The sequence below is a fragment of the Acomys russatus genome, chromosome 1, assembly GCF_903995435.1.
Source record: "Acomys russatus chromosome 1, mAcoRus1.1, whole genome shotgun sequence".
NCBI classification, from domain to species: Eukaryota; Metazoa; Chordata; class Mammalia; order Rodentia; family Muridae; genus Acomys; species Acomys russatus.
In genome coordinates this window covers 85,913,023-85,938,286 of record NC_067137.1, presented here as the reverse complement: position 1 = coordinate 85,938,286, position 25,264 = coordinate 85,913,023, and the positions used below count along the sequence as shown (strand labels likewise).

General features: G+C 43.4%; 1 protein-coding gene across 1 annotated transcript in view; it reads right to left on the bottom strand.

Annotated features, from left to right (window-relative positions):
* The window catches only part of Syne2 (spectrin repeat containing nuclear envelope protein 2), a 316,624-nt gene that overhangs the window by 163,352 nt on the left and 128,008 nt on the right, over nucleotides 1–25,264 (bottom strand). Inside the window, exons 31-45 of the mRNA XM_051147456.1 lie at nucleotides 22,992–23,171; nucleotides 22,034–22,184; nucleotides 16,970–17,128; nucleotides 15,495–15,656; nucleotides 14,270–14,371; nucleotides 12,911–13,111; nucleotides 11,927–12,098; nucleotides 11,323–11,435; nucleotides 10,159–10,361; nucleotides 8,985–9,104; nucleotides 8,610–8,901; nucleotides 7,323–7,474; nucleotides 5,238–5,547; nucleotides 3,847–4,011; nucleotides 2,088–2,429 (exon numbers count right to left, since the gene is read on the bottom strand). Of these exons, the coding sequence (XP_051003413.1) occupies nucleotides 2,088–2,429; nucleotides 3,847–4,011; nucleotides 5,238–5,547; nucleotides 7,323–7,474; nucleotides 8,610–8,901; nucleotides 8,985–9,104; nucleotides 10,159–10,361; nucleotides 11,323–11,435; nucleotides 11,927–12,098; nucleotides 12,911–13,111; nucleotides 14,270–14,371; nucleotides 15,495–15,656; nucleotides 16,970–17,128; nucleotides 22,034–22,184; nucleotides 22,992–23,171 (2,824 nt within the window). The remainder of the gene's footprint in view (nucleotides 1–2,087; nucleotides 2,430–3,846; nucleotides 4,012–5,237; nucleotides 5,548–7,322; nucleotides 7,475–8,609; nucleotides 8,902–8,984; nucleotides 9,105–10,158; nucleotides 10,362–11,322; nucleotides 11,436–11,926; nucleotides 12,099–12,910; nucleotides 13,112–14,269; nucleotides 14,372–15,494; nucleotides 15,657–16,969; nucleotides 17,129–22,033; nucleotides 22,185–22,991; nucleotides 23,172–25,264) is intronic.

Sequence of the window (25,264 nt, the reverse complement as noted above, 5' to 3'; positions counted from 1 at the left end):
GCCTATTGGAATATCTAGGACTATTAGGTTCAGCCACACCCTCCAGCATTATTATCACAGTTTTGAGTCAATCAGCTTTATCATGGAATACACTGCTCCTTCACGTGCCCTGTGTGTTCATTATACTCAGGCACCTACCCACCTATTCACACTGAGTTGTGGCATGCGCTTCATTACACCCTGATCTTCTTTGTCTACCAACAGATTTGACCTTTGATCTCTTTCACCAATGCTATTGGTCAACCTTGACATTGCTCTTAAGTACACAGTACAATAGTAAATATAATGAAAGGACGGCCAGCACTGGTAGTATAAAAAGTACAAGATGCAGACTCAGAAAATGTCACATCACAAAAGAAGAAAGTATGTTGCTACAGCATTACCACCAGTTTGCTGAAATCCTGACTTGTGAAAATTATTCCAACTCTGGTGCTGGAGAGTTTTATGTCATCTTGACATAAGCTCGAGTCATCTGAAAGGACGGAACCTCAACTGAGAAAATGCCTCCATAAGATCTGGCTGTAAGGCATTTTCTTAATTAGTGATTGAGGCGGGAGGACCCACTCCATTGCGAGCGGAGCCTTTTCTTGGCTCCAGGTGGTCCTGGATTCATTAAGAAAGCAGGCTGAGCAAGCCAGGAAGAGCAAGCCAGGAAGCAGCACCCTCCATGGCCTCTGCATTGGATCCCACCTCTAGGCTCCTGCCCTGCTTGAGTTCCTGTCCTGGCTTCCTTTAGTGATGGACTCCAGTGTGAGGATGTAAGCCAAATTAAACCCTTTCCTCCCCGCCTTACTTTTGGTCATGGTGTTTCATCACAACAATAGAAACCCTAACTAAGATAAAGTCTTAAGTTCTTCTAACTACTATGAAAACCAAATCAAAACCAACAGTCTTCAGTGAACTGTCATAAATACTCAGTAATTCTTATCATTTAAGATTAAATTTAATAAATTAATTAATTAGTTAACTAAATTAAAAGCCATTTTGGAATGACAACTTTTTTCCTGCAGTTTTCTATGTATTCTATTGAACTTGGGTGTCATAGTAACAATTTGTTTACAGGTCATTAGGAACTAACCCCCTTCAGCAATGCCATGTGTTTACTCTCAACAGGGTTCAGAGCACTGCACAGAATTAAGACTGGAGATTGAACCCCGGCACTCATGTAACTAGCTGGGTGGGTTGTGCAGCCCTTTAGCCAAATGCTGTAAGGCAGAGATGGAAGGATCTCTGAGACTTGCAGGATTCCACCCTGGATGGGAAAATGGAAAGCCCACATTCAGGAAAAGGCCGTGCATCAAAATCAAAGGGATAAATGGAGACAGATAGAGGCCTTCCGTGTACATGCAGAGGGGTACGCACCTGCACACTACACACACACACACACACACACACACGTATATCTGAACATATACATATATTCAGGACACACACACATACATGTACACATAAAAACATAAATAAACAAACCTCTTAAAAGTGTACCATACCAAAAAAAAAGTATAGCATACATAACATTTTTAAAAAGAAAAAAGAGCTACAGGAAACCACACTTCTTCCTTCTCTTTGAGGAAATTCAGGAGCCTGAGTACTGGTGTTTTCTCACTAATGACCCAGCAGCATTTCCAGGTGTATTTGCAGCATTAACAAAAGAAGAGAAAGAAGCTTATTCCTTTGCAACAGTCTCTGATTTCACTTACAAAACTGACCAGATTGGGGTGGTGGGGGAAGCTCTTGGATATATTTTTTTCTTTAACTGGGGAAATGGCTAAAGCACATTTTCTTTTCTTTTGCCTTTTCTAATTTGCCTTTGTGCTCTTGACCCAAGAAACTGTATCTGATTACACTTTGGCGAGAATAATCAACCTAAATTGATGAGTGACATTTGAACAGACTGAACAGTAATATTTCACCACAGAAATCTGGACCATTTTCTGAGGGCTCTTTTGACAAGTGAGCTTCATAAATAGCCAGTCCTTTGAGGACTTAATTAGGCCATCAGAACGCTTGATTTGAGACTCTTTTCAAAGAGGCACACCTCTTTACTCCCAGCCTTGGTGTCCAGGGAGCGCAATCACAGCACTTACCGTGTTTGTTTCCCAGTTTCTCCCTGACTTTCCCACTGCTGCTGACTCCTGAGTGGGCTCGGGCACAGCAGAAGTGGCCAGCGTCTCTCCACCTGGCAGAGAACACTTCACATGTTTTTCTGTCGAGCCTTTGGATTTAAGGATGTTGTTGAGACCGTTTTCAGTCTCCCGCTTGGCAGCTTCGATTCTGTTTTCCAAATCCTTTTGTTTACTCTTAAGTGATTTTATGTCATCTTTAATAATCTTCTGCCCCACTGAAGATGTGTTTTGCTTGATGGATTTTGCTAACACGGAAGCCTTCTTTAGTGCGCCGCCTTGGAAACGGAGCCTACTCTCCAGCTCCTAGGAGTAGAACAAACACTGTTATAAAAAAGTATCGCCATTCAGGGCTCTGGAGAGTTTGTTGAGTTTTTTGTAAATCACAAAGTATTCTGTTCTCACTAATACAAAAAAAAAAAAATGTATTTTAAGAAAGTGTTAATACTTCAAAGAAGAAACTTTGGGGAACACTGAAAGCCACAGTACTATCCAACATCAAATTCTTTAATAGATTTCACAAGAACTAAGAAGTTTGCAGTAAATAATGAGGAAAACGTTCAAAGCATAGTTTGTAAAACACAGAAAGCGCTCAGTAGGCATTTGTTGGGCATATTTCACTTAAGATACATCCTCCTGAACTGGAAAGATGGCTCAGTGGTTAAAAACACTGACCATTCTTCCAAAGGACCTGAGGTTAGTTCCTAGCACCCACGTGGCTGCTCACAACTTTCTATAACTTCAGTCCCAGGAGATCCAACTCCCTCTTCTGGCCCCTATGGGTATTGCACATACAGGGTACACAGACACACACAGGCTAGACAGCCACACATAAAATAAAAACTAGCAAATCACAGGTGTGGGGGCATATGCTTTTAATCCCAGCCGTAAAGAGGCAGAAGCAGGTGTATCTCTGTGAGTTCAAGGCCAGCCTGGTCCATGTAACAAGTTCTAGGCCAGCTGGAGCTACATGGTAAGACTTCGTCTCAAATAAACAAGGAAGATTCACGTTTTTTCCAAACTCAAACACTGAATGAGTACCTGCACCATGGAAAGTATCAAAAAGGACTGCAGGGCCATTCGCAATGCCCATACCAATCTAATGCTCGTGTTTAAAATCAGAAGCTAATTCTATACAGGGTACCACTCGGGCCTGCTGCATTGATTGCATAAGCAGCTAGAAAGCAGAAGTGTTTTCAGACACAGATTAGGGCACTGATCCTCACTAGAGGGTGCCAGTTGCTGTAGGACAAAGAGGGAAGGAAAATTTTATAGGCTCTACCAGAATGAAAATTGGCAGGGCAAAATTTATACAATTCCCATTCACCCATGATGGAGAATACAAACTGGCACATTTCCCCAAGGTCATGCCATCTGCCTTCATCCCATGGCTTCTCAGAATCCTCTGGAGTTACATTGTTTCTGACGGGAAGACAATGAGGAGCTACAGGCTGTTGATGGGTAGAGTCGGCTCTCCCAAAGGCCCACCGAATCACTGTGCAAACGGCTTCCCCAGTGGACGTGACCACTAGAGAAGCATGTCCCCATTTTTTTCCTAACCTGCTGAGAGCTTTCTAACTAGCACCCAAATTTCCGTGATCAACGGTACTGACTTGCCTTTAGTCAAAGGTAATTCAAAGTCAAGTTGTCAAGAGTATCGACCACCCCACCACCACCACCCCACCCCAAAAATCGTGCATTATGTTTGGATATTACTCAATACCTGTAGTTTCTGCATTCTGTCCTCAACTATTATTTGGTCCTCAGATCCATCACAAAGACTGGCAAAGTCCTTGGAGATATCACCCAATGTGGTGTTCAGGTCCATGAGGCAAATCTGATATAAACTATGTTCTTGAACATGACCCTCTAATTTTTGCACAGAATCCTGAAAATAAAACCATTGACAATTAACAAATTACTTAAGTTTTTTTCACCCAGGAAGTAATTATATCATTCACCCACACTTACTCTATAACATTTCACATTGAAACAAGAGTAACTGGCCCAGAGACATGTCACTACAAAGTCTCCACCTCCCAATAAAAATGACATAATAAAAACATTTGCTCTTAGCATGCTTTCTTGCCTTAATTTCCTTTCTCAAGACAATGTGTTTTGTCAAGAGAGTTACAAAACAAAATGACTACAAATTGTATCACTGAATCAGTAAAATAATAAGTAAGATTTTATTTTGTTTGTTGCTTTAAAACAAAGAATTTGCATCTCAAAGTGAGACTATATGAGAGCACCTAACTCCAGGATCCCTTCCTAAGAATAAAATGCAAATTTGTGTTAGGGAAGAGGAATCATAACTCAAAAGTTATCTTCAGATTATGTTCCTGGGCTAAGGAAGAAAAAGGACCACACCTTATGAGACACCAGTGAGAAGTAACCAAGCAGGCATTTGAGCCTGTGCCCACCGCTGGGTGTTTGGATCATCGGGATTTCTTACCCTGGTGAACCTTACGCTGCATCTGAATTAAACTCAGTTTTACTGAAAGAACTGACTCTGCTATGACAAGGGGACAATTTTTATCCCAACGCATTCTATTGCAGATTGTGTGGGAAGATCTGAGGGAGGAACATGACAACTGATAGGAATTATTACTCTGGATGAAGGGATGGATGAGTGGGTGGGTAAATAATAGATGATGAGTAAGTTTAGTGGGTGGGTGGCTGGTGGGTTAGGTGGGTGGATGAGTGGATGCATCTGTTGACAGATGGGTCAACTGGACAAGTGGGTTGAGTGGATGGATAGATAGGTGGGTAGGTGGGTGGGTGGGTGGGTGGGTGGATGGATGGATGGATGGATGGGTAGATGGGTGAATAATGCTCACATAGCCATCTTCATAGAGACTCCTAAGGAACATTATGCTCTCTGACTACTGAGGAGAGGAATTTCAACAAGAGGATGCCAATACCACAATCAACACACAATGGCTTCCTCTAGCACAAGTGATTGGGTGAGGTTCCTGCCTTCTTGAGAGTCAGCATTCTCATGAAAAACTGAAATCCACTGAAAGCTTTGATTTCAGCAAGAGATCCACATCCACGCACTAGTTCTGTGTAAGGATCCTGTGTCCTGCCTGTCTCAGCAGGCATGTGTCTCACCTGGAGCTGCTGGAGAAGGGTTTCATGCAGGTGTTTTATTTCAAGCCACGGCTCCTCACTGAAGCTTGGATTTTTAGTGCACTCCAGGAGGTAACTGCCTTGAGATCTTAGCTCTTCTAGCAAGGATGTCAAATCTTGGGTTTTCTGGAGGAACTTCTTACAAATCTTTAACTGGGCCTGCTTCTCCTGCAGCCCGGGTTGTAGAGCAAAGCCTGCTTCCTGCTGCCTCTTCAGTTCTGTGAGCATCAGCCTCAGGTCCTCTTTACTCTGCAAATACCTCTCTCCTTCTAGTACAAGCTTTTCCTGGTGGCTAAATGTTGAAGAAGTTGTTTAGAAAAGAAATGACAGTAAGTGAAACGAAGAGGCATCTTGCAGACTCAATTCCAGCATACATTATTTATAAGTAGCATTAAAATAATAAAAACGCATATTATTTCCAGGGACCCCATTTAGCTCTTTAACCCTTTAAACAGCACTAAGCTTAACTCAGAAATTATTTGAGTATTACCAAGGGATAATTTTTGTTATATAATTAATTATATTTGTTATCAAATAACGTTTTGATTTTTAACTAGTCCCAGCAATGTTTATTATACTTCAGTAGACTATGAAGCCCTATTTTACCCTTACATAAAATTAAAACAAGTGGTGCTGGAGAGAGGGGGTGGGGAGAGTCAGGTCAGTAAAGTGTCTGCCTTGCAAGCACAAAGACCTGAGTTCAATCACTAGAACCAATGTTAAAAAAAAAATTCAGGCGTGGTAGCACAAACGTCAAACCACTGTACCACCGTACCACTGGCCAGCCAGCCTAACCTACTTGACAACTCCAGACCAGTGAGGATCCCTGTCTCAAAAACAAAGTAGACATGCCCAAGACCACCATCTGAAGTTGACCTCTGGCCTCTACACGTGCATGCATGTATGGATAAACATACACACAAAAACCACACACACACACACACACACACACACCATTTGTTTTGGATTCAATTCCAAATAAGAAATGTACTATTTTAGGTATGACAGTACCTGAAGCTCAGGAACCGTAACAGGGAAAGGGGCAGAAAGACTCTAAGAGCCAGTGGTCAAGTAGGGCCAAACAAAATAGCTTCTTCTGGGCATGACAAGACCCCTACACTCTTGAGCTAGTGACAGCTGTGGCTGCCAGCACAGGACCAACATAGGACATAGTCTAGCATAAAATGGGGAGGGGCTTATGATTCCCCACCCCTAACTGAAGAGTTCTTGACAGGTAATGGTTGTTAGGAAGGGAGAGTCAGTTTTCTTTCAGGGTGTCGTTCACTCCAGCAGGTGAGCACAAAATGGACTCTGAAGCTATTATTTTTTTTAAAGGGAAAAAAAAAAGGGGGGGGGGACACAAAATTGAGAAAGAATGGGCAGGTAAAGAGTGGATCTGGGAGGAAGTGGGGAAGCATAGGAGGTGAATATGATCTAACTATGTTGCATAAAAATCTTCCAAGAATTAATAAAATATTATGTGGTGTTTTAAATTAAAAGATATATGAAGACTCTTCACAAGAGCAACTAGCAGCATGGCTTAGAGGGTAAATGTGCTTGCAGCCAAGCTTGATGACTCAAGTTCAATTCCCAGGATCCACATGGTAGAAAGAGTGACCTGGCTGCAAATCGTCCTTTAACCTCCACATGTGTGTTTTGGGGACGGGGACACACACACACACACACACACACACACACACAGCATTTATAACAAAAAGAGAATCTTCACCAGAAATATGTTTATCGGACTCAGCCAATATTTATCAACATTTAGACACGGGAATTTCTTTTCATTATTCCACTGTCTTACCATATGGATGCTGTTGGGAGAAGGCTTTATTTAGCACAGGAGCACAGAGGGAAGAGAGAATCTATCGCTAAGAGGCCCCTCAGGTCAGTGCATCAGCCACACCCTAAACAGGGGCACAGAGACTGCCAGGCCATCCCTTAGCTCTCCTGGAGAACTACTCCACTGTAAGCATCCCTCAAAGGCTCCTCACCAGACCCTAGCAGCAGGAAAAGCACTTGTCATGTCTTCACTGGGCGAGGAAACCAGAGAGCCCTTACCTTAGATATGTGCTGGCCAGGTGGAGCGTGCTGTCCCACTGGTTGCTGAGCTCTGTCAGGGTCTCCTGAGCCAGAGGGGCCTCACAGCGCTCAGCTTGCCTCGTTACCTTCTGGATTTTGGCATCGCCTTCGGGCTTCAGTGCAATGATTTCCTGAAATGACAAGGGTTCTATAGCTTCCTCTGAACTACTTCCGGGTAGCAGATCCGAAATCTTCTTGTCAGGCTTATCCCATGATGCTAACTGTAGAGTCTACTTCACAACAACCCTTTCATGTTCTATATACTCCAAAGACAATGACACACACACACACACACACACCCTTCATAGTATATACAGTTGATTCTTAGTAAAGACGTGTTGGTTTGAACTAACTGCATTCTTGCTCACCCTTGATTTTCAAAGCCTCCTTCCTGGCCACTTCTTAATGCTGACCTGAAGAGTCAGAAGTGACAACTTGAACAGACGCTTTTACATATCTAAGAAGAGGCTCATGGCTTCCCACAGGAAAAGGGTCCTTCCTGTCAGCTCTTCCTGCGCCGCCCCCCCCCCGCCCCGGGCTAGTTCCCTGTTCTCTTTCCCTTCTGTTAAAACTGAGTTCTTATCTTGGGAGCAACTACTCAGGACTCATACTGCTGAAACAGTGTGTGAAGGCGTATCCCAGTGACTGAGCACTCGTGCTTAGCAACCCTTGTACCTCACGACCCCTCATCGCTCCTTCCTGCAAAGATGCCAGCACAGATGTGGCTCCGGTACACACCTGCACTGCTTGCTCTCCCTGCAGTTTTTTACCACATCGTGTTTAGTGACTCTCCTCTTGGATGAAGAGGCAGCTCTAGAGAACCCCTCCCCCACCCCCCTCCCCCCTGTGTAGCCAGTAATGCTTTATGAGCACAGCTACCTGTTCCCAAAGCCCCCCTCAACTCCTGCCCACCACACGCTGAGTCTTCAGCTCTCCTGACAAGGATGACCTGGCATCCTACCAGACTCCCGCCTGCTGCGCTCTAGCTAATGCCTTTAATTTCTTCTACCTGCTACAAGGGATGGTAAATAACTGGCCATCACCCTCTCGGAAGAGGAGGACATACTTTTTCTCTTTCATATGCATTAAATAATTTTAGATTCATCACCACCCTTCTTTTTTTGTAAGCTCAGCAATTTGAATTTCTTCACCCATCCCACAGTGATCTTATTTTCTATTAGGAGAGAAATCTTTGCAGTTTTCCTCGGAAGCTTTTCAAAATGAGAGATCACTCTGACCTCTCAAATTTGGTTTCTACAGTTATACCTTTATTTTTTGGATTCTTTCTTCAAGTGGCATTTTGCCTTCTGATGAATTCAAAGCCATAAGGGACTCTTTAATCTCTTTTATCCAGTGAATTACATCATGTGCGAGATCATTAAAGCTCTGGTCTTCAGCAGGTGGTAATTTAACCTCTTCCTCAATTTCATGTAATTGTCTCAATAAAGTCTGGTATCTATCAATCAAATGTGTAGCTTCTTTGATTGTCTCTTCTCCCTCAGTAAGCCCATGGTCCTTCAGAGCGGCACGCAGCTGGTCCACAGTCTCGAACTGCTCCCTGTAATTCCCAAATACCATTGACAGTTTATTGGAGCTCAGTGGAGAAAGTGCAAATGATAATTTCTATCCAGATTACCATACCTCTTCCTGGTTAACACTTGGTAAAACACATCCATTCCTTCTCCTGACGCTTCCTTTTCTTTCCAATTCTCTTCTTGATTAGTCAACCACTTATTCAGGCTTCTGCAATCATCTTGCAGCCTACAAGACCAATTCACAGATTAGAGTAGAATATAAGAAAAGATGACTTTGCCGAAAATAGGATGGTGATGTTAACTAGATTTTTACTGCTTATTAAAACAAGAACAACTTTTGTTTGCTACATATCCAAACTTAAATAATTATTGCCTATATGGCAGTAGAATTGATGAAGCAAAAAAACAAAAACAACAACAACAACAACAAAAAAAAAATGCAGGAAATTGACAGACCAAGAAATGACGTTTGGACTCTTCTCTGAACCATTGTCATTTCAGATAACTCAAAGAGCCCCCTAAAGTTTTATATTCCTAGCATAGAACCTAGATTAAGAAGTTACAGTCAGTGTGTTGGAAGTACAGCTTAAAGGTAGAACGTTTCCTGTGAGGCCTTAGATTTTATACCAATGTGAGGAGGGCTGGAGAAATGGCTCCGCAGTTAGGAGCACTTGTTGCTCTTTCAAAGGAACTGGCTTCAGTTCTAAACACACACAAGGCAGCTCACAACCATCTATATCCCCATTTCCTGGGGATCTAACATCCTTTTCTAACCCTCATGGGCACCACGTACACATGTGGTGCACAAGCATACATGTAGGCAAACACTCATACATATAAAATAAGTATTTTAAAATGTATATTTCCATATGAGTGAGTTCCAAAGCCTTGGGATTACAGTGACAACAAATCAAAATTATTTAACAACAAGTTGTGTCTGTATTGAAATGCATGTACAGACTTTTTCCTTTCTTGTCCACATTCTTTAAACATATAACAACTATCTACATAGCATTTACATCACATCAGTTATTATAAGTAATCTACAGATGATTTAAATAAAGTATACAGAAGAATGTTCATCGAATATTGCTAATACCATGCAATTTACAGAAAGACGTGGACACCCACAGGGGCCCCTTGAACCAGCTCCCAAGAGATGGCGAGGAACAGCTATACCTATTTCACTTGGAGAATCAGTATGCATTGAATAGCCCAGCATATGTAGCATATGGAAATCACTACCAAAATATCCTTGGAAGATGCTATTTATTTCCCACCTCAGTAGCCGCTGAAGGGAGTTATTCAGCTCCCTTGCTCGGGCCTGGCATACAGATTCCATGTTTTCTAATTCCAGCCCCTGACTCCCGAGCCAGCTGTCAAGCTCTTTCACATGAGCTTTGGGTAGGAGCATCTGCACGTGATGTAGAACGGTCTCCACTTGCTGTATTTTGCTAGTTCCTCCACCAAGAGTCAGGAAGTCCTTAAGGAACACACAAAGTCAGTCACACCTAAGTGAAGTCAGAATGTGTCTGCCACCCCCTATGAGCTAGGAAGACGTGGCTGACTCCAATGATAGATCATTTCCAATAGCTCTAGAATGTAGGGATGGGTGTGTGTGTGTGTGTGTGTGTGTGTGTGTGTGTGTGTGTGTTTGAGTGTTTGCATTTGCATCTGCCTTTCTGGGGTCTACAGCAAGCAAAAATAATGCAGTATTACTCCTATGGTCGCATAGGAATGAGAGACGGAGAAAGCTAAAGCCTCCTATCTTGGTCATGCTTCAGTCATCACAAATACTTCCTTCATCCTCCTCCTGGCAACCCATATGTGCACTGAACAGACTAGTCTTCATTTACCTTTGCCCAGATTCCCCCCATCCCAGGGCTCATGTTTCAAGGTCTGGGCATCAATCTCTGAGGCCCTTGAAACGAGCAAAACAAAACAAAGCAAAAAAAAAAAAAAAAAAAAAAAAGTGAGCATCAGTGACATCACGATACATTCTGAAACCCGGTGTTGATGACCAATTAAATATAGAGAGCAATGATGTGTCTGCTTTGTGTAAACTCCTGTCCAAGCACACTACACAGGACTTCAATTGAGGGAACTGGGGCCCCATCAAGCAATGTATTAAATAGAACAGTAATAGTCACATGGGAGACCACGTACAGGGTATATGAAAACACTACATTATTTTGTATAAAAGACTTGAATATCCATGGATGTTGCTATCCCTGGGGCTGGGGCAGGGGGAAGTGGCTGGATATACAAACAAGCTTAAAAACACAAGGTATCATCTAAACAAAGCCAGAAGCCCCAGCTATTGGGGTCAGAGAGGAAAGTGGGAGACTTGCTTAAACACAAGAGCCTCAGGGTCAGCCCATGTCATGCAGTGAGACTTCTCTCAAAAGTTTTAGTCTTGATAAGGTTTGGCATGTGTATCTTACAGAAAGTTTCTGCAGCTTTTGTTCCATGCTCTGTTTTGTTTCCGGCGGCTCAAAACACTCCTGGAGACTCATTTTGATGCTGCCCAACCAGTCGTTAAAATTCTTACACTGCTCTGTAGAAGAAAAAGGAAAAAAACTCCATGTACTCAAGCAGGAATTCATAGACCTTGATACCCGAGAGATGAGAAACCTGTTTCCCCCAGCAGTGAGCAAAGCCCTCCATGTTCTGAAATCCAGGGCTGAGGACCAGTTGAGTATAGAGGCCAATATGGTGCATTGTTGTACAAACCCCTTTCTAAACGCACCAGACATCCAAAGGCATTGGCAGGGCAGCATGTTCACAGGCACACCCTCTGAGACACTGACCACACAGCCTCGGCGACCGTGGACTACAGATTTGGGGCTTGAAGGGATATTATTTACACCAGGCAGTAACAGTTTCCCCAAAGGATTTACCAAAATATTTATTATTCCTTTAAGCACGGTCTGTGCAAGCTGCCTGGAAGTCGGGTTTATACATCATCAGCCTTTGGGTCCACAGTGCTGTTAGCATCTTCGTATTTCAAGACTGCCAGAAGCAAAGCTCAAGACACATCACACTCACCGTTCAAGAACGTGGAGAAGTGATCTTGTAGGGCGCTCTTTTTGGTGTTAAATAAGTCGCTGACACTTGCGTACTGTCTTTTCAGTTCAGAGAGCTCTGGAGTGAGGCACCCTATCTGGTTCTCAAGGACCGTCATGCAGTGCTTCTGCTGGAAGATCTGCTGCTGGATTTCCTGCACCCAGGATAAACCACAGTCACTGCATCCTCAGCCGGCTCACCTCCCCCAACCAGCGGCTCATACTGTTGTTGTGTCTGTGTGCACATGTAGGTACTGGGGGATACACGTGTGTGCAAGGGGGGCGGCACGGAAGCCAGCAGTCAACCTGTGATGTCTTCCTTGACTATTCTGCACGTTCTTGTTATTATTTACTTTTATTGAGATCACTGAACTTGGGGCTCCCTAATTGGCTAGGTTAGCTGGGCCGTCAGTCCCTCTTGGGATCTGCACTCGGATCTTTCTGCTTACGCAGCAAGGGTACTGACAACCGAGCCATCTCCTGGGCTTCAGAGATTTTCATTATTTTATAAGCCCAGACAATTTTCAATTGAGTGACTTTGCTCTCTATTTCATAATCAGTTTATAGTACAATGCAATTTACTCTCTTTTTTTACACTTACTTATTTGATGTGTGTGCGTTGTGCCATTGTGTGCATGTGAAATGCCATGTGGATTAAAGGGTTAAAGTTCACTCAGGTCATCAGGCTTGGAGCACTTTTGAGTTACCTCACTGGTGCACAATATGTTTTTTCTGACACTCCCCCACCACCCCCGCTCCCCAGAAATCAGCTTCCTGCCTCTATTTTTGCTAACTACAGTAGGCCAAGATCCCCAAAACTAAGTGGTAGAGCTATCTCAGTAGCAGGGGCACCTGCCTAACCCAAACCAGGTTTGATCATTAGTACCACCAAAAAAGTATATTTTAAAGTAATAAAAAGGAATGTGAAAATAGGTCTGAACACAGGAGATGGGCAACAGGGCGGTACCTCAAGCTTCGTGAAGATCTCCAGGCTATCGGAGGGAGACAGGGCGTTCAGGAGGGACTCGGTCATCCCCATCTGGGTCTTGGCCTGGTCTAGATCCTCTCTCAGCTCAGCTGTGTTTCCACTGGGCACACAGCTATTGCATTCCCCTATGACATACTTCTGAATATTTTTCATCTTGCTTAGGACAGAGGACTCCATGACCTGAAACCACAAGACGTAGAACCAACCCCCATGGTAAGGAGGCATGGTTCAGCACACCTCGGGGAGCTGGCTGCTACAGATTAGGGGACAGCACTTCATTCCGGGGTGAAACACATTCTTGTCACGTTGTTCTATATCATCCCTGCCTCAAAAGAAGCAAGAACTAAGGCTGGGTGTGGCGGCCCACACCTTTAGTCCCTGTACTTCTGAGGCAGGGGCAGGCAGATCTCAGAGGCCAGCCTGGGCTCCAGAATAAGTTCCAGGTCAGTGATGTTACACAGAGAAACATTGTCTCAAAAAATAAAAACTGAACAAACAAAAAGAAACAAGAACTATACTAAAAAAAAAAACAGAAATCGACATTTTCTAACTGGAAGCCTTCTTCCCAAATAGATTGCACCTGGCATGCAAACTGAAGTGTTAAGGCACTCAGGAGAGAAAGCCTATTTCCAAACACATAAATGATATTAAAATGTAGAGAGAGCATTAAATAGCCTTGTTTTGTTTAGAGACTGCATCTTGCTACATAGTGCACACTAGTCTCAAACTCATGATCTCCCCCACCCCCTTCCCCACCCCCACCTCAGCCTCCCAAGGGTTGGGATTTCAGGCACACACCACGTCACTGGCTACCACTCATTACTTTTATGTGTTCGGCAGGAGGTGTGAGCCCTTTGTAGACAGACTGAAGACGATTAAGTAGCTTGGCCAGGATCATGAAACTAGCAGGCCGTACAGACAAGGTGCCCTCCACAAGGCCTGGCTAACAACCCTTCCTTCCTCCACACGAAACTGAGAGAAAGTTCTTCACACTTCAGGCAATTCCTCTCTCTAGGATCACTCAAGACCTGTTCTTCCGCCCTGCCCCCCCCCCCACACACACACATAGGAAACCACTGCTACTTTATGTGGGAACCCAGCCACCATATCGCCTCCGCATTTGTAAGAAAGGCTTGTAAGAAAGCAAACGGAGGGAAGAATCCTCACCCTGGATGGGGACCACACAACTGCCTAGGCCGGCTCTTAAGTTCTAACTGAGTGCAAATAGGCAATCATTCAAATTTCACTTTCTATTTGAATTTAGACTTATGGATTATGGATGCTATTTTGGAAGGTAGAGGGAATCTTCCACTGAGACTTGAATCCAAGTTCCCGTACCTGCAATTCAAGTGGCTTCTCGTTACTCTGAAGCAGCAATTGTATGTCAGACACTCTTCTGGAAAATTCTGAAGCTTGCTCTTCGTGGACTTTTAGCTCTTCCTAAAATACAAGTCGTTTGCTTGCTTATTTGCTTTAAAGAGAGAATATCTTTATTTCATCTTACTTTCAGGTACCTATGATTATTATTGTTGATGTATAGAAACTTGAAGGTTCCCTTGAATTTCTCCTAATCCTTTGCTTCCATAATGGTTCAGAGAGTAACAAACCCAGATGCCTGAGGGATGAGGCAATGACAGGCAAGGGAGCATTGTCCTTTCAAGACAACAGCTAGAGTAAGGCTTGTGCCATGAGGCTGGCTTAGGGGCTGAAAAGCATGGCTGATGGCTTGGCTATGCATATACAAATTCTGAATGAGCAGCCACACACTTGAAACCTGGCCCACAGGCTGGCCGTTGACAATTCGTGACTTCACATTTTCAAATAACCTATAATTTAAGACACATCTAAAAGAGTCTTAGAGATGACTCATTTTATAACTATCCTAATGGTCCAGAAAAATGGAAATCAACCTCCCATTTTAAAAATTCTTCCCAGCATGCAGAGAAATACAGAAATTAAAAATTGAATAAAATGCAAGAATTTGGGAGATGATGGGATCTGCAGCATTACATAAATACATACACATATTTTTTTAGATTAACTGAATCACATTTGACTGCCAGTGTTTAGATGTTTTCTGATCTAGACACATGCAGATTGATGATATTAAATAAATATGCAATTAGAAAGAGTCCCCAACTATTGTGTAGAACTTGTACTCCGAGTCTCAAGCACGCTAGAGAAGCGTGCAACCTCTGAGCTACACCCAGCAATGACAGAAACAATTCTTCCTACAATCAAAAGAGGTAATCAGACTTTTCCAAACGCCAAGCAGAGAGCATTGTTTGAAAACCAGCTTTCTTCTTGGTTTACTCTTTGCTCACCCAACGCCATTGTGTCCATAAAGCCCTTGGGTGCCTGTGAATCCCCAGATGGACAGTAAAGGCAAACATCTGCCTGGATTTCACAGAGCAAGCAATAGAATTCAGAGCCCTCTCAGGGGATAGTGAAAGAAACACATCATTTCACTGGAAGGTGTTCTACCCTGCTGCAACAAAGCAAACGCAACATTGCGATGCCAGCAGCGTGTAGGCAAGGCATCTATCTGTCTGGGTTGAGTTACCGTCAGCTTTTCTCTGTCCTCCTCAGTCAGCTCATCGGACTCCACTTTCCCAAGGACCTTTTCAGTCCACTCGTCAATGTTGTTTTTTAAGTTGAAAAGTTTGTCCCACAAGGCCAGTGCTCGCCCAAGATTTTCGCCATATTCTTCCGTCTTCTCATTTATCTACAGCCGATTATAAACAGAAAATAAGGGGCACAGGAATAGAGAACATTGTTTCATTCACTTGTTTTTTAAATAAAATGTATTTTTAAAGTAGTTCATTTGTTCAATTCTTCAACAACAAAAAAAGAACTTTCATATATCATGTTGTCATCTTTAAAAAAAACTCAGCTGATTTGCTAAAGCATATATGTAATTTAAAGCAACTCTGGAAGATCACTGAGAGTTTGAGGCCAGCCTAGTACATAAGGCCCTGCCTCATAAAGGACATGACGGCACATGGCTCTGATCCAGGCCCTGAGGAGACTGAGACAGGAGTCTCAGTACAAGTCTGAGGCTATCCTGGGCTTTATAGTAAATTAAAACCTAGTCTGGGCTACATAGCAAGACTCTGTCTAAATAAACAAATAAAGTAATAAATAAATTAAATTATCAGATTAGTTATATAAAATACAGAAAACTCTGAGTTTCTAACTCAGAATATCAAACTACTACAAATATACAATGAAATTATCAAAAGTGCATGAAAGGCCATGTTGACTAACTTATTTTCAATATGTCGAGTACAATTTTTAAAGTTTTGCTTTTTTTTTTTTTTTGATACAAAAAAGCCTTGGCTGCCCTTGAACTCTATGTAGACCAGGCTGGCCTTGAACTCACAGAGGTCAACTTGCCTTTGACACCAAATGCTTGTATTAACTGCATACACCGCTGTGCCTGGTTCTTTTTAAGTCTGGCCTTCACCTCGCTGTCCTTTCTTCACTACCTGCACACTACCACACCTGGCAGGCGCACACACACACAATGCACACTACCACACCTGGCAGGCACACACACACACACACACAATGCACACTACCATACCTGGCAGGCACACACACACACAATGCACACTACCACACCTGGCAGGCACACACACACACAAAGCACACTACCACACTTGGCAGGCACACACACACACAATGCACACTACCACACCTGGCAGGCACACACACACACAATGCACACTACCACACCTGGCAGGCACACACACACACAATGCACACTACCACACCTGGCAGGCACACACACACACAATGCACACTACCACACTTGGCAGGCACACACATACACAATGTACATTACCATACCTGGTAGGCACACACACACACAATCTGGAAGATCAAAGTCCCATGTGTTAGTAATGTCTAACTCTGAGAGGGAATTAATAAAAACAACAGCTTAAAATTTCAGTATCATAAGACTATTAAAGACATTATCCCTAAATATCAATGTGCCATGAAACAGAATTTTTAGTTAATTAACTAATCACATACATCAAGCCATCTATCCACAATAGCATTAGCCTCTTTTTCAAAAGGGGGTTCTTCAAAGGTTTTCATTTTATTTAGATGATATTGTAGGTTTTTACAAATCTGATTTATCTTGTCCACAACTTCTAAATGTTCACTGAATTCTTCTTTGACAGTTTCGATCTGTAAAAAAAAAAAAAACAAAAACAAAACAAAAAAAAAAAACAGAGTGTTTTTGACATATCAAAACATACATATACACATATAAAAAGTCACCTGAGAGAACAGTATTTTTTTAATTCAACCTAAAAAAAAAAAAAAAAAAAAAAAAAAAAAAGGCCATAAGGGCCAGTAAGACGGATTAGTGGAGTAAAGGTCATCACTACCAGGCCAGCCTTGGGTTTAATCCCAGGGCCCCATGGTGAAAGGACAAATGACTGTTCTTCCACAGTTACCCCTCACATGTGCTCTGTGATATCCATGAGTGTAATTGCTCTATTTTCCCAATGGACAACTGTTTAGAATTCTATTATTTTAATGATAATCCTGAAACATGTACCTATTTTTTAAATTCTTGTGTCAAGGGAAGTCGCAGCAGAAGAAAGTAGTGCTATACTTGCTCCTGACTGCGCTGACACCTGTGTCTTGGCTGGAATTAAATGTTAGTTAAATCTTATCACTGGAGAAACTGAGCAAAGGGCATGAAGGAGCACTTCATTATGACAAGTAGCTCCATGGGAATGAAAAATTATCTTAACATTAGAAACTTAAATATTGAAATTAAAACCAGGCATGGTAGTAAATGTTTATAATTCCAGCACCCGGGAGCCTGAGGTAGGAGAACTGCCAAGTTCAGGGCCACACTGGGTGACAAAGGGAGCTCTTATCTCCAAAATTCCAAAGCAAGGGGGGTTGGAAAAACAGCTCAATCAGTAAAAATGCTCATCACTGTCCATTATGTAGCCAGGAGGACTTGAGTTTGAACCCCAGCTCCAGTAATCTCAACACTGGGGAGGCAGAGACAGATCCCTGAGTGATCAAAGAAGACACTGACGTTGACTTGTAGCCTCTACACACACACACACACACGCACGCACACACACAGAAATATGCACACACTCATGCATACACACATGCCAAAAGTAAAACAGGAAAAAAAATCTACACTCAAAAAAATCCTTTATAGTAGAAAAACAGTAACTAGAAAGGCTTTTTTTGTCTGACTGGAGGCTGGCTGATGTACATACAAAGCTACAATAAAAACTCGGGTTTTTATATCCTGTTCTTTGCCTTTGCTCAGAGTTCTATAGTGGGATGGGGTACTGTGTGTGTGTGTGTGTACGCGTGTCTGTGTATATGCATATGTGTGTGTGCACATACACAGACACACACACACACACACACACACACACAGGTTTTCTACATGCAAAGCACTTCCTGGTCACACCAGTACAAGTTACCACCAGGTGAAGAAGAGAAAAAGACAGTGGCCACCTGGTGCATCAGGAAGATCTATGGGCTTTGTTCTAGAACGTCTGCAGAGGGTAAGATGGAATGAGGCCCACGCTGATATCCCGAGAGCGTGAGAAATGCTCTCACCGTCTGCACCTGTCCGGTGCTCTGTCTTTTATTGAACAGAGGGGGAAAGCGGCACCATGTGTAGATAAACATCCAGCTGTCTAAGTTTTTGAATAGCAAGAGGCCCACCGAAGGACATAATGTCTACAAAGTACCCTGAAGGCACGTAACTGACTCTGCTGACAACATGTGAGTGCCACCAAATGAATGAAAAGTTGTGTCACAGTCAGTTCTAAAATTTCCCTTATAAAGACAGTTAAAAAACAACAACAACTAAGAATTAAGTGCCAAAATCAGAAGATACTGGATGGTAATGCATTTCTTTCTTTTTGTTATTGTTACTTGTTTGTTTAGAGATAGGGTTTCTCTGAGTAGCCCTGGCTGTCCTGGAACTCACTCTGTAGACCAGGCTGGCCTAGAACTCAGAGATCTATCTGCCCCTGCCTCCCAAGTGCTGGGATTAAAGGCGTACCCCACCACCACCCAGCTTCATTAGGTGCTTCTTAAAAGCTAGTTATTTTTTAATTTTATTTTTGAAGGGCTTTGAGGGTTGAATTTAGAACCTCATGAACCCTGGTCAAATAGTATATCAACAAAGCTACAACCTTGGTGATTATTAACCCTCTTGTAGCTCAAAATCCCTTACAGTGGAGGGGTCGGGCAGACTTAACTAGTTTGCCTAGATGCCTGTTTTCCTATATACAAATGGTGGGAGCTGGTTCTCTCCTTTACCACGTGGGTCCCTGAGATTGAACTCTGATTGTCAAGCATGGTAGCAGGAACCTTATTCTCTGAACCATCTTGCCAGCCCTCAGTTATTTTAAAACACCTAGTGGAAAGGTTTCCTAAAGGCATTTTGTATTTTCTTTTTCTCACTAGTGCATTAAAAATGCCAGCTAGATTTCAAACTCCACATGACGATTAATACACGCTTGTCTCTTCCCTCCGCAGATGCTGAGAGGGGAAAGGGTACAAACCAGGTTCCTAGGGTGCGGAAGAGGAGAAATCGCTCAGCTGAAAGATGAGAAGTGGCAAAGATAGCAAGCTGGAAAATGAGCAGTCAGCAACTTAACAATCCAGGGGAAGCTGGATCCTTAGCAGAGAGGAAAGAGGCTGGGGGGAGGGGCGGGGAGGAAACGGGAAAAGGCCAGGAGGAAGTAAGTCTGTTTGGGTCTCAGAATTTCAAAAAAGACTAAATTGTCCGTCTAGGAGCCCATGAAAGAAAGCAGGCACAAACAGGACAGTCAATGACAGTTCTTAAAGAAACACTTCAGAATCACGAGCCCTCTCTACCCATATCCTGTCAGAGACAGGTGGCTGACTTTCTGGAGAGGCCCTGGACTTCTAGCTGGGGGCACGACTAGGCTCTTGTTAGGAGCATCAGAAAAGAGCCAGTCAAGCCAGTCTCCATACTTGGGCTCGCCTGGCAGCAGGACAACTCCCCTACATACAGGTGATGGGTGGAAATTTCCTCCCAAATCAGATAAGTGACTGTTTGCCAGAAAGAAGGGTTTATAGGTATGGAGGCATGCAAAGGGTGTACAAGCTCCAAAGAAGAGCCACCGGTGGGTCATCATGGCTGACACTCATTAAAATGCGGAGTAAGTAACTCTGCTGGGTGCTTGGCAGATTCGACCTTACCAAATAAGAAAAAGGGCTGCTACCGCCTAAGACAGGAGTCCACTGCAGGACTTAAGGGCAGGAAATGAATATGCCAAAGATTTATATACACAAAGAGAAGATGAAAGACAAGAAGGTCTAGGGAACTGGTCAGCAGAGAAAGCAGGTACCCGGGTCCCTGTTGAACAAGGCAGAGACTTCGTCCTGAAACAAGAGTACAAGGCAGGAGACTGGGGTCAGGAACACAAGGGCAGCTCTATGACTGGAACTCAAGACCAAGGAGACCTTGTGAGGCTGCGCGCGCTGTATTCTCTAAGAACCAAAAAAAAAATCCGGGGCTTCTTAAGTCCATTGGAAACTAGGACAGAATCCTTCTAGCTCTCAGGACAGTGAACCTCAGAGTTGCCTGTGCTGGATGGAACTAGAAAACGGGCTCTGTAACGCCAGGTAAATGGCCTGCTTCGTGATCTTGGTGGCCTCTTTCAATTAAGTCTGATACATGAGATCAGCCACACAGTCGCGATCTAAAGTTGAGGTAACTCATGTCTCGATAGGGGCCCTTTAGTTGGGTCAGATCTGAGAAACAGGCTGAGAAAATGGGTCTCAGACATGGGCTATAACTGACATTCTTGGTGTCACTGTAAGATGGAGGCTGGTTCTTAAGTGACCCTTTAAAACATGGTTGATTAGGCCTGGAAAATGTCTCAGTGGTTAAGAGCACAGACTGCTCTTGCCAAGGACCCAGGTTCAGTTCCCGGCATCCACGTAGTGGCTCACAACCATCCAGTTCCGGGGGGATCCAATGTTTCTTTTGATCTCTTCAGGAACCAGGCATGCACGTGGTACACATGCATATACAGGCAGATAAAATATCCATACACATGACATAATAAAATCTTGACATTTTTAAATAAATAAAAACTTGTAAAACTAACCCATTGATTAGTCTCAAGAAGTAGGAAGTTTAGGGGGCTAGAGAGATGGCTCAGCTGTTAAGAGCACCGGCTGTTCTTTCAGAGGACCTTGGTTCAATTCCCAGCATGCACATGGTGGCTCACAACTGCCTATAACTCAGAGTCCTGGGTATCCAACACCCTCTTCTAGCCTCCACAGGCTGTAGGTATACATGTGGCACAAAGACATATGTGCAGGCAAAACACCCAGCCACATAAAAATAATTGTTTAATTTTAAATCTATTTAAAAAGAAATAGGAAGTTTAGTAAACCTACTTTCTAATAGTCAAATGCATCAAGAGAAGTACATACACGCTTATGACAGCTTGGCAGCCCTGTAGCGTAAGCCTCATGAGCCGGTGGGAAAGGCATCATGCTGATGGATGGTCATCGAGTACATAACATGGCGTATTCCTTTCTACCCATGCAAATTCATAGAAAATAATGACATCTAGTGTCCAAAAGATGTTGTTCTCCTTAGCATACAGAGCTGGGATTAGTGAAGCCATCAACACAGATGGGCGACTGGGGGATTTGGCAGGCACATCTTTACAGAAAATAAATACAGGAATTGCAGTGTCCTCCTTGTCTGTGATGAACAGAGATGGGGTCTCGGGCTCCTTTCCAGTGAGAGCCCTGGGGCAAGGGTGCTTTACAGTCCTACAAAGGGGCAGTGGGTAACCCTGGGCTCCGGCAGGCAGAGCCACAGTCCCAGTGCTAGAGCCCACACCAAAGGAACCTGAAGCCAGTTTTGGATGCCGACTTCTGCCTATCTGTAGTGATAGATCAGATGAGTTCCTAGAGATCTAGTGAAACAGTCACCACTAAATTCTTTCATACCACGTTTCAAAGCTCTTTTTTTTTTTTTTTTTTTTTTTTTTAAATAGCATCTCTTTACCGTTGGGCTCCCCGGCCGCGTCCCCACTCAGGGCCTACCTCGGCTATCTTCTTCTTCACATTGTCCCTTCCCATGTAGGAAGCTTGCTGGGAGATGATGCCTTCTTCTTTTTGAATCAAAGCTGTCAAGTTGTTTTTAAAGTTCTGATATTGCTTTAACAGCTCCAGAACGCTTCCACACTGTTCAAGGCTGTGGAGAAAGAGAGGAGGGAAAACAGGCTGAAAATAACACTGTACAACTCGTAAGTGACAAAAGGACTTTCCTTTTCCACATGGCTTGGTTACATTACCAATAACGATGATATAGTAAATAGTCTGTATAAATAAGTAATCACCAAATTTATGCCTTTACTAATTATGTTAACATGTTAGCACATGTAAGCTCCAAGGAGACATAGAGGATTCACGACTTGACAGAACCAACATGTCCGCCTCATCAACCACAAGGCCTGTTAGAAGACGGCCCCTCAATAGCATGATCAGAGACTATTTTAAATCAGATTATTGCATGACCCATGCACGGGAGTATCTCCTCCACCCATTCACAGCTCAGTCCTTTTTTAGGAAGTAAAATAGCCCAGCAAATATGGTTAACTTGGTTTCCAGTACAACTAGCTACTGATTAGTCCTAGGACCTTAACAAATGCTCTATGGTCTATGACAATAGATTAGATCATACACCATGGACTGGTTTTACCATGGCTTCTGTATACACGGTTCTCTTCGCACACAGGGCGTGCTAAAGAGAAGGTAGAGAAAGGGCCGTGTGACTTAAGGAGAGGTACTTGGTGGCCCAGGGATTTCCCACAGCAAACAGGTCATGTGCTTCCTGAAGGAGGCAGGGAGCAAAGTGGCCTTAGACACAGAGGTGGGCACCGTCAGGAGGTGCCAGAACTCCATGTGACAGAGTCCAGGGGACGCGTTTCCAATACAAACACTTCCGACTGTTAGCTACACAGATGCATCTTCCGATTCAGAAGGCATTTTTTCCGCTTACCACTCTGTGACAGAGGTTTTCGTATCCTCCCACAAGGCTGCTGTATCTTGACACTGTTGAATCACAATTTTCTCTCTGCCATCTTTGAATTGCGGAAGAGAATTAGCCATCTTTTGTATACACATCTTCTCTTCTTCAAACCCATCCAGGTCCTTATCCAGTCTGAATAATGACTTTTTCCTTGAGTATGGAAGTATTTTTAAAAGTGAATTAGCCAATTGTTAGCAAAGCTGATTCAACAAAAACATGGGAAATGTCATGACTGTGCTTTCAATTGTCCTCATGAGATTAATGGCAAAATCAAACACTTCTACTACAAAGGAATTATTGTATAATATGTACAGGAAGGTATTTCTGCATCACAGAGATCAGAGGGGCCCCCTGCATTACCAGAATACTATTTGGCATTTTAATTAAATATAATAAATATACAAAACCACAAGCAATGACATTTCCCCCTTTGGTGAACATATGTATGTACATATGAGAGAAAACACAGAGAGAATGTGTGTGTGTGTGTGTGTGTGTGTGTGTGTGTGTGTGTGTGTAACAGCATGATGAAAATAGATAGGTGGTTAAACAAAGTAAGGCCTCCAAGAAAGGGTGGGGGACCGAGGAGGAAGGAAACAATGGGACACTGTGCACTTCATGTACAAAAAAAGGTCTCCCAATTAAAACAGGGTCCATTTAACTAAGGGTTTATTTTGCAAGCCAACTCTGGAGAAAGAACTCCATCGCCTGAAGGTAAATACACCAGCTCAGGCTCTGCCTCCTCCCCTCCAATTCTCACGCATTCACACAGGCTTTCTCTCCTTACTCCTTCACCCAAACTGCAATTGAGATGCCCCCCTAGAACCCTCACACTGGGAAATGCCACCCTCCACTGAGCAGCAGTGTCTCACAAGGGTGGTCACTTCCTCCTGAGTAAGGCTCCCAAGCCACCCTTGATCTCCCTGCTACTCCCTATCTTCAGCTGGTTCTTCCTCACTACCCTGCCCTCGTAACACAGGGCACCCTTGAAGGCACGACTTGGACCTCTTCTCTTGTCATCTAAGCTCAGTTCTTGAGGAATGCCAGTCAACCCTATGACTTTAATCAGCAACTGGAGACCCAAATGTGCACCTCTAGCTCAGACCTTTCCCCTGACACCATTTGTCTTTAAGACTCACGCTGAGATAGCTGCTAGAAGGTCAAGCAGGTACTTCAAACCTATCGTTTCTAAAACGAAAAGAAAAGAAAAAAGAACCGCGCCCGATCTGTCCTTCAATGGCTGCAAATGTCAAGTCTTCTTCATGCATCAAGGCTAATGCCATTCTTCTAGCTGCTCAGGCCAAACCTCGGAAAATACTCAGCACCAACACTGTCTTCACCTCCACTGGCTCATGCTTCTACCGTCCCTCCCTCGCCTGGATAGTCTATTTTTGGTATAGCGGCTATAGAGAAGCAGATGTGGTTTAAAGTACATCACTTCCTGCTGCTTAGAACCCTCTAATGGCACCAGGTCACTCGCGGAGAAAGGCAAAGTCACAATGTAGCCCCACAGGAGTTAAGCTCCATCCCCTCACTGTTGTATTTTCTCACCTCCTTCACAACCATTCCTGGATTTTTAGCTGCTGATGCCCCAGCCTAGAAGGCTCATCCTCCAGGTAGTAGTGAGGCTTGCTCTTATATACTTGATGCGCAGAGCATGTTCACAGTGATATTGCCCCTGATCGCTCACCTTGCCATCACAAGCCCTTCCTCTTTCCCTACTCAGCATTGTCACCTTGGCTTGAGTCACCACCAGTCACATTACACATCTTACCCCTCCCAGGCATTAAGCTCTAGAACAGTCAAGAACCTTCTGTCATTTTGTTAACTGCTGTATTCCCAATACCCCCAAACTGTGTCTAGCACAGAATGAATATTTGTTCTATTCATAGCTACCTGAATATGCAATTATCATTTATAACCGCATGGCTCTATGTTCATGCATTAATATCCATTACTTTTTAGTGAACATATAATTAAAATTTATTGAAGTAAACCACACAAATGATTAGTTCGATGCCTCATTACAAACTGGGGCACTCTAAGGATGCAAGTCTCATTAGGCCTGAAGGGAAATTCTGGAGGGAAGGGCATATTTAACTACATGTAAGGGACTTAGGTCAGCCAAAAACTCCAAAGAGATCACCAAGCCGGAGAACCTAAAGTGCCAGAGAGTGGGAAAGATCTGGAAAGAAGAGGAAGGCTCTACATAAGTAACTCCTGCTAACACCTCAATGTTCACG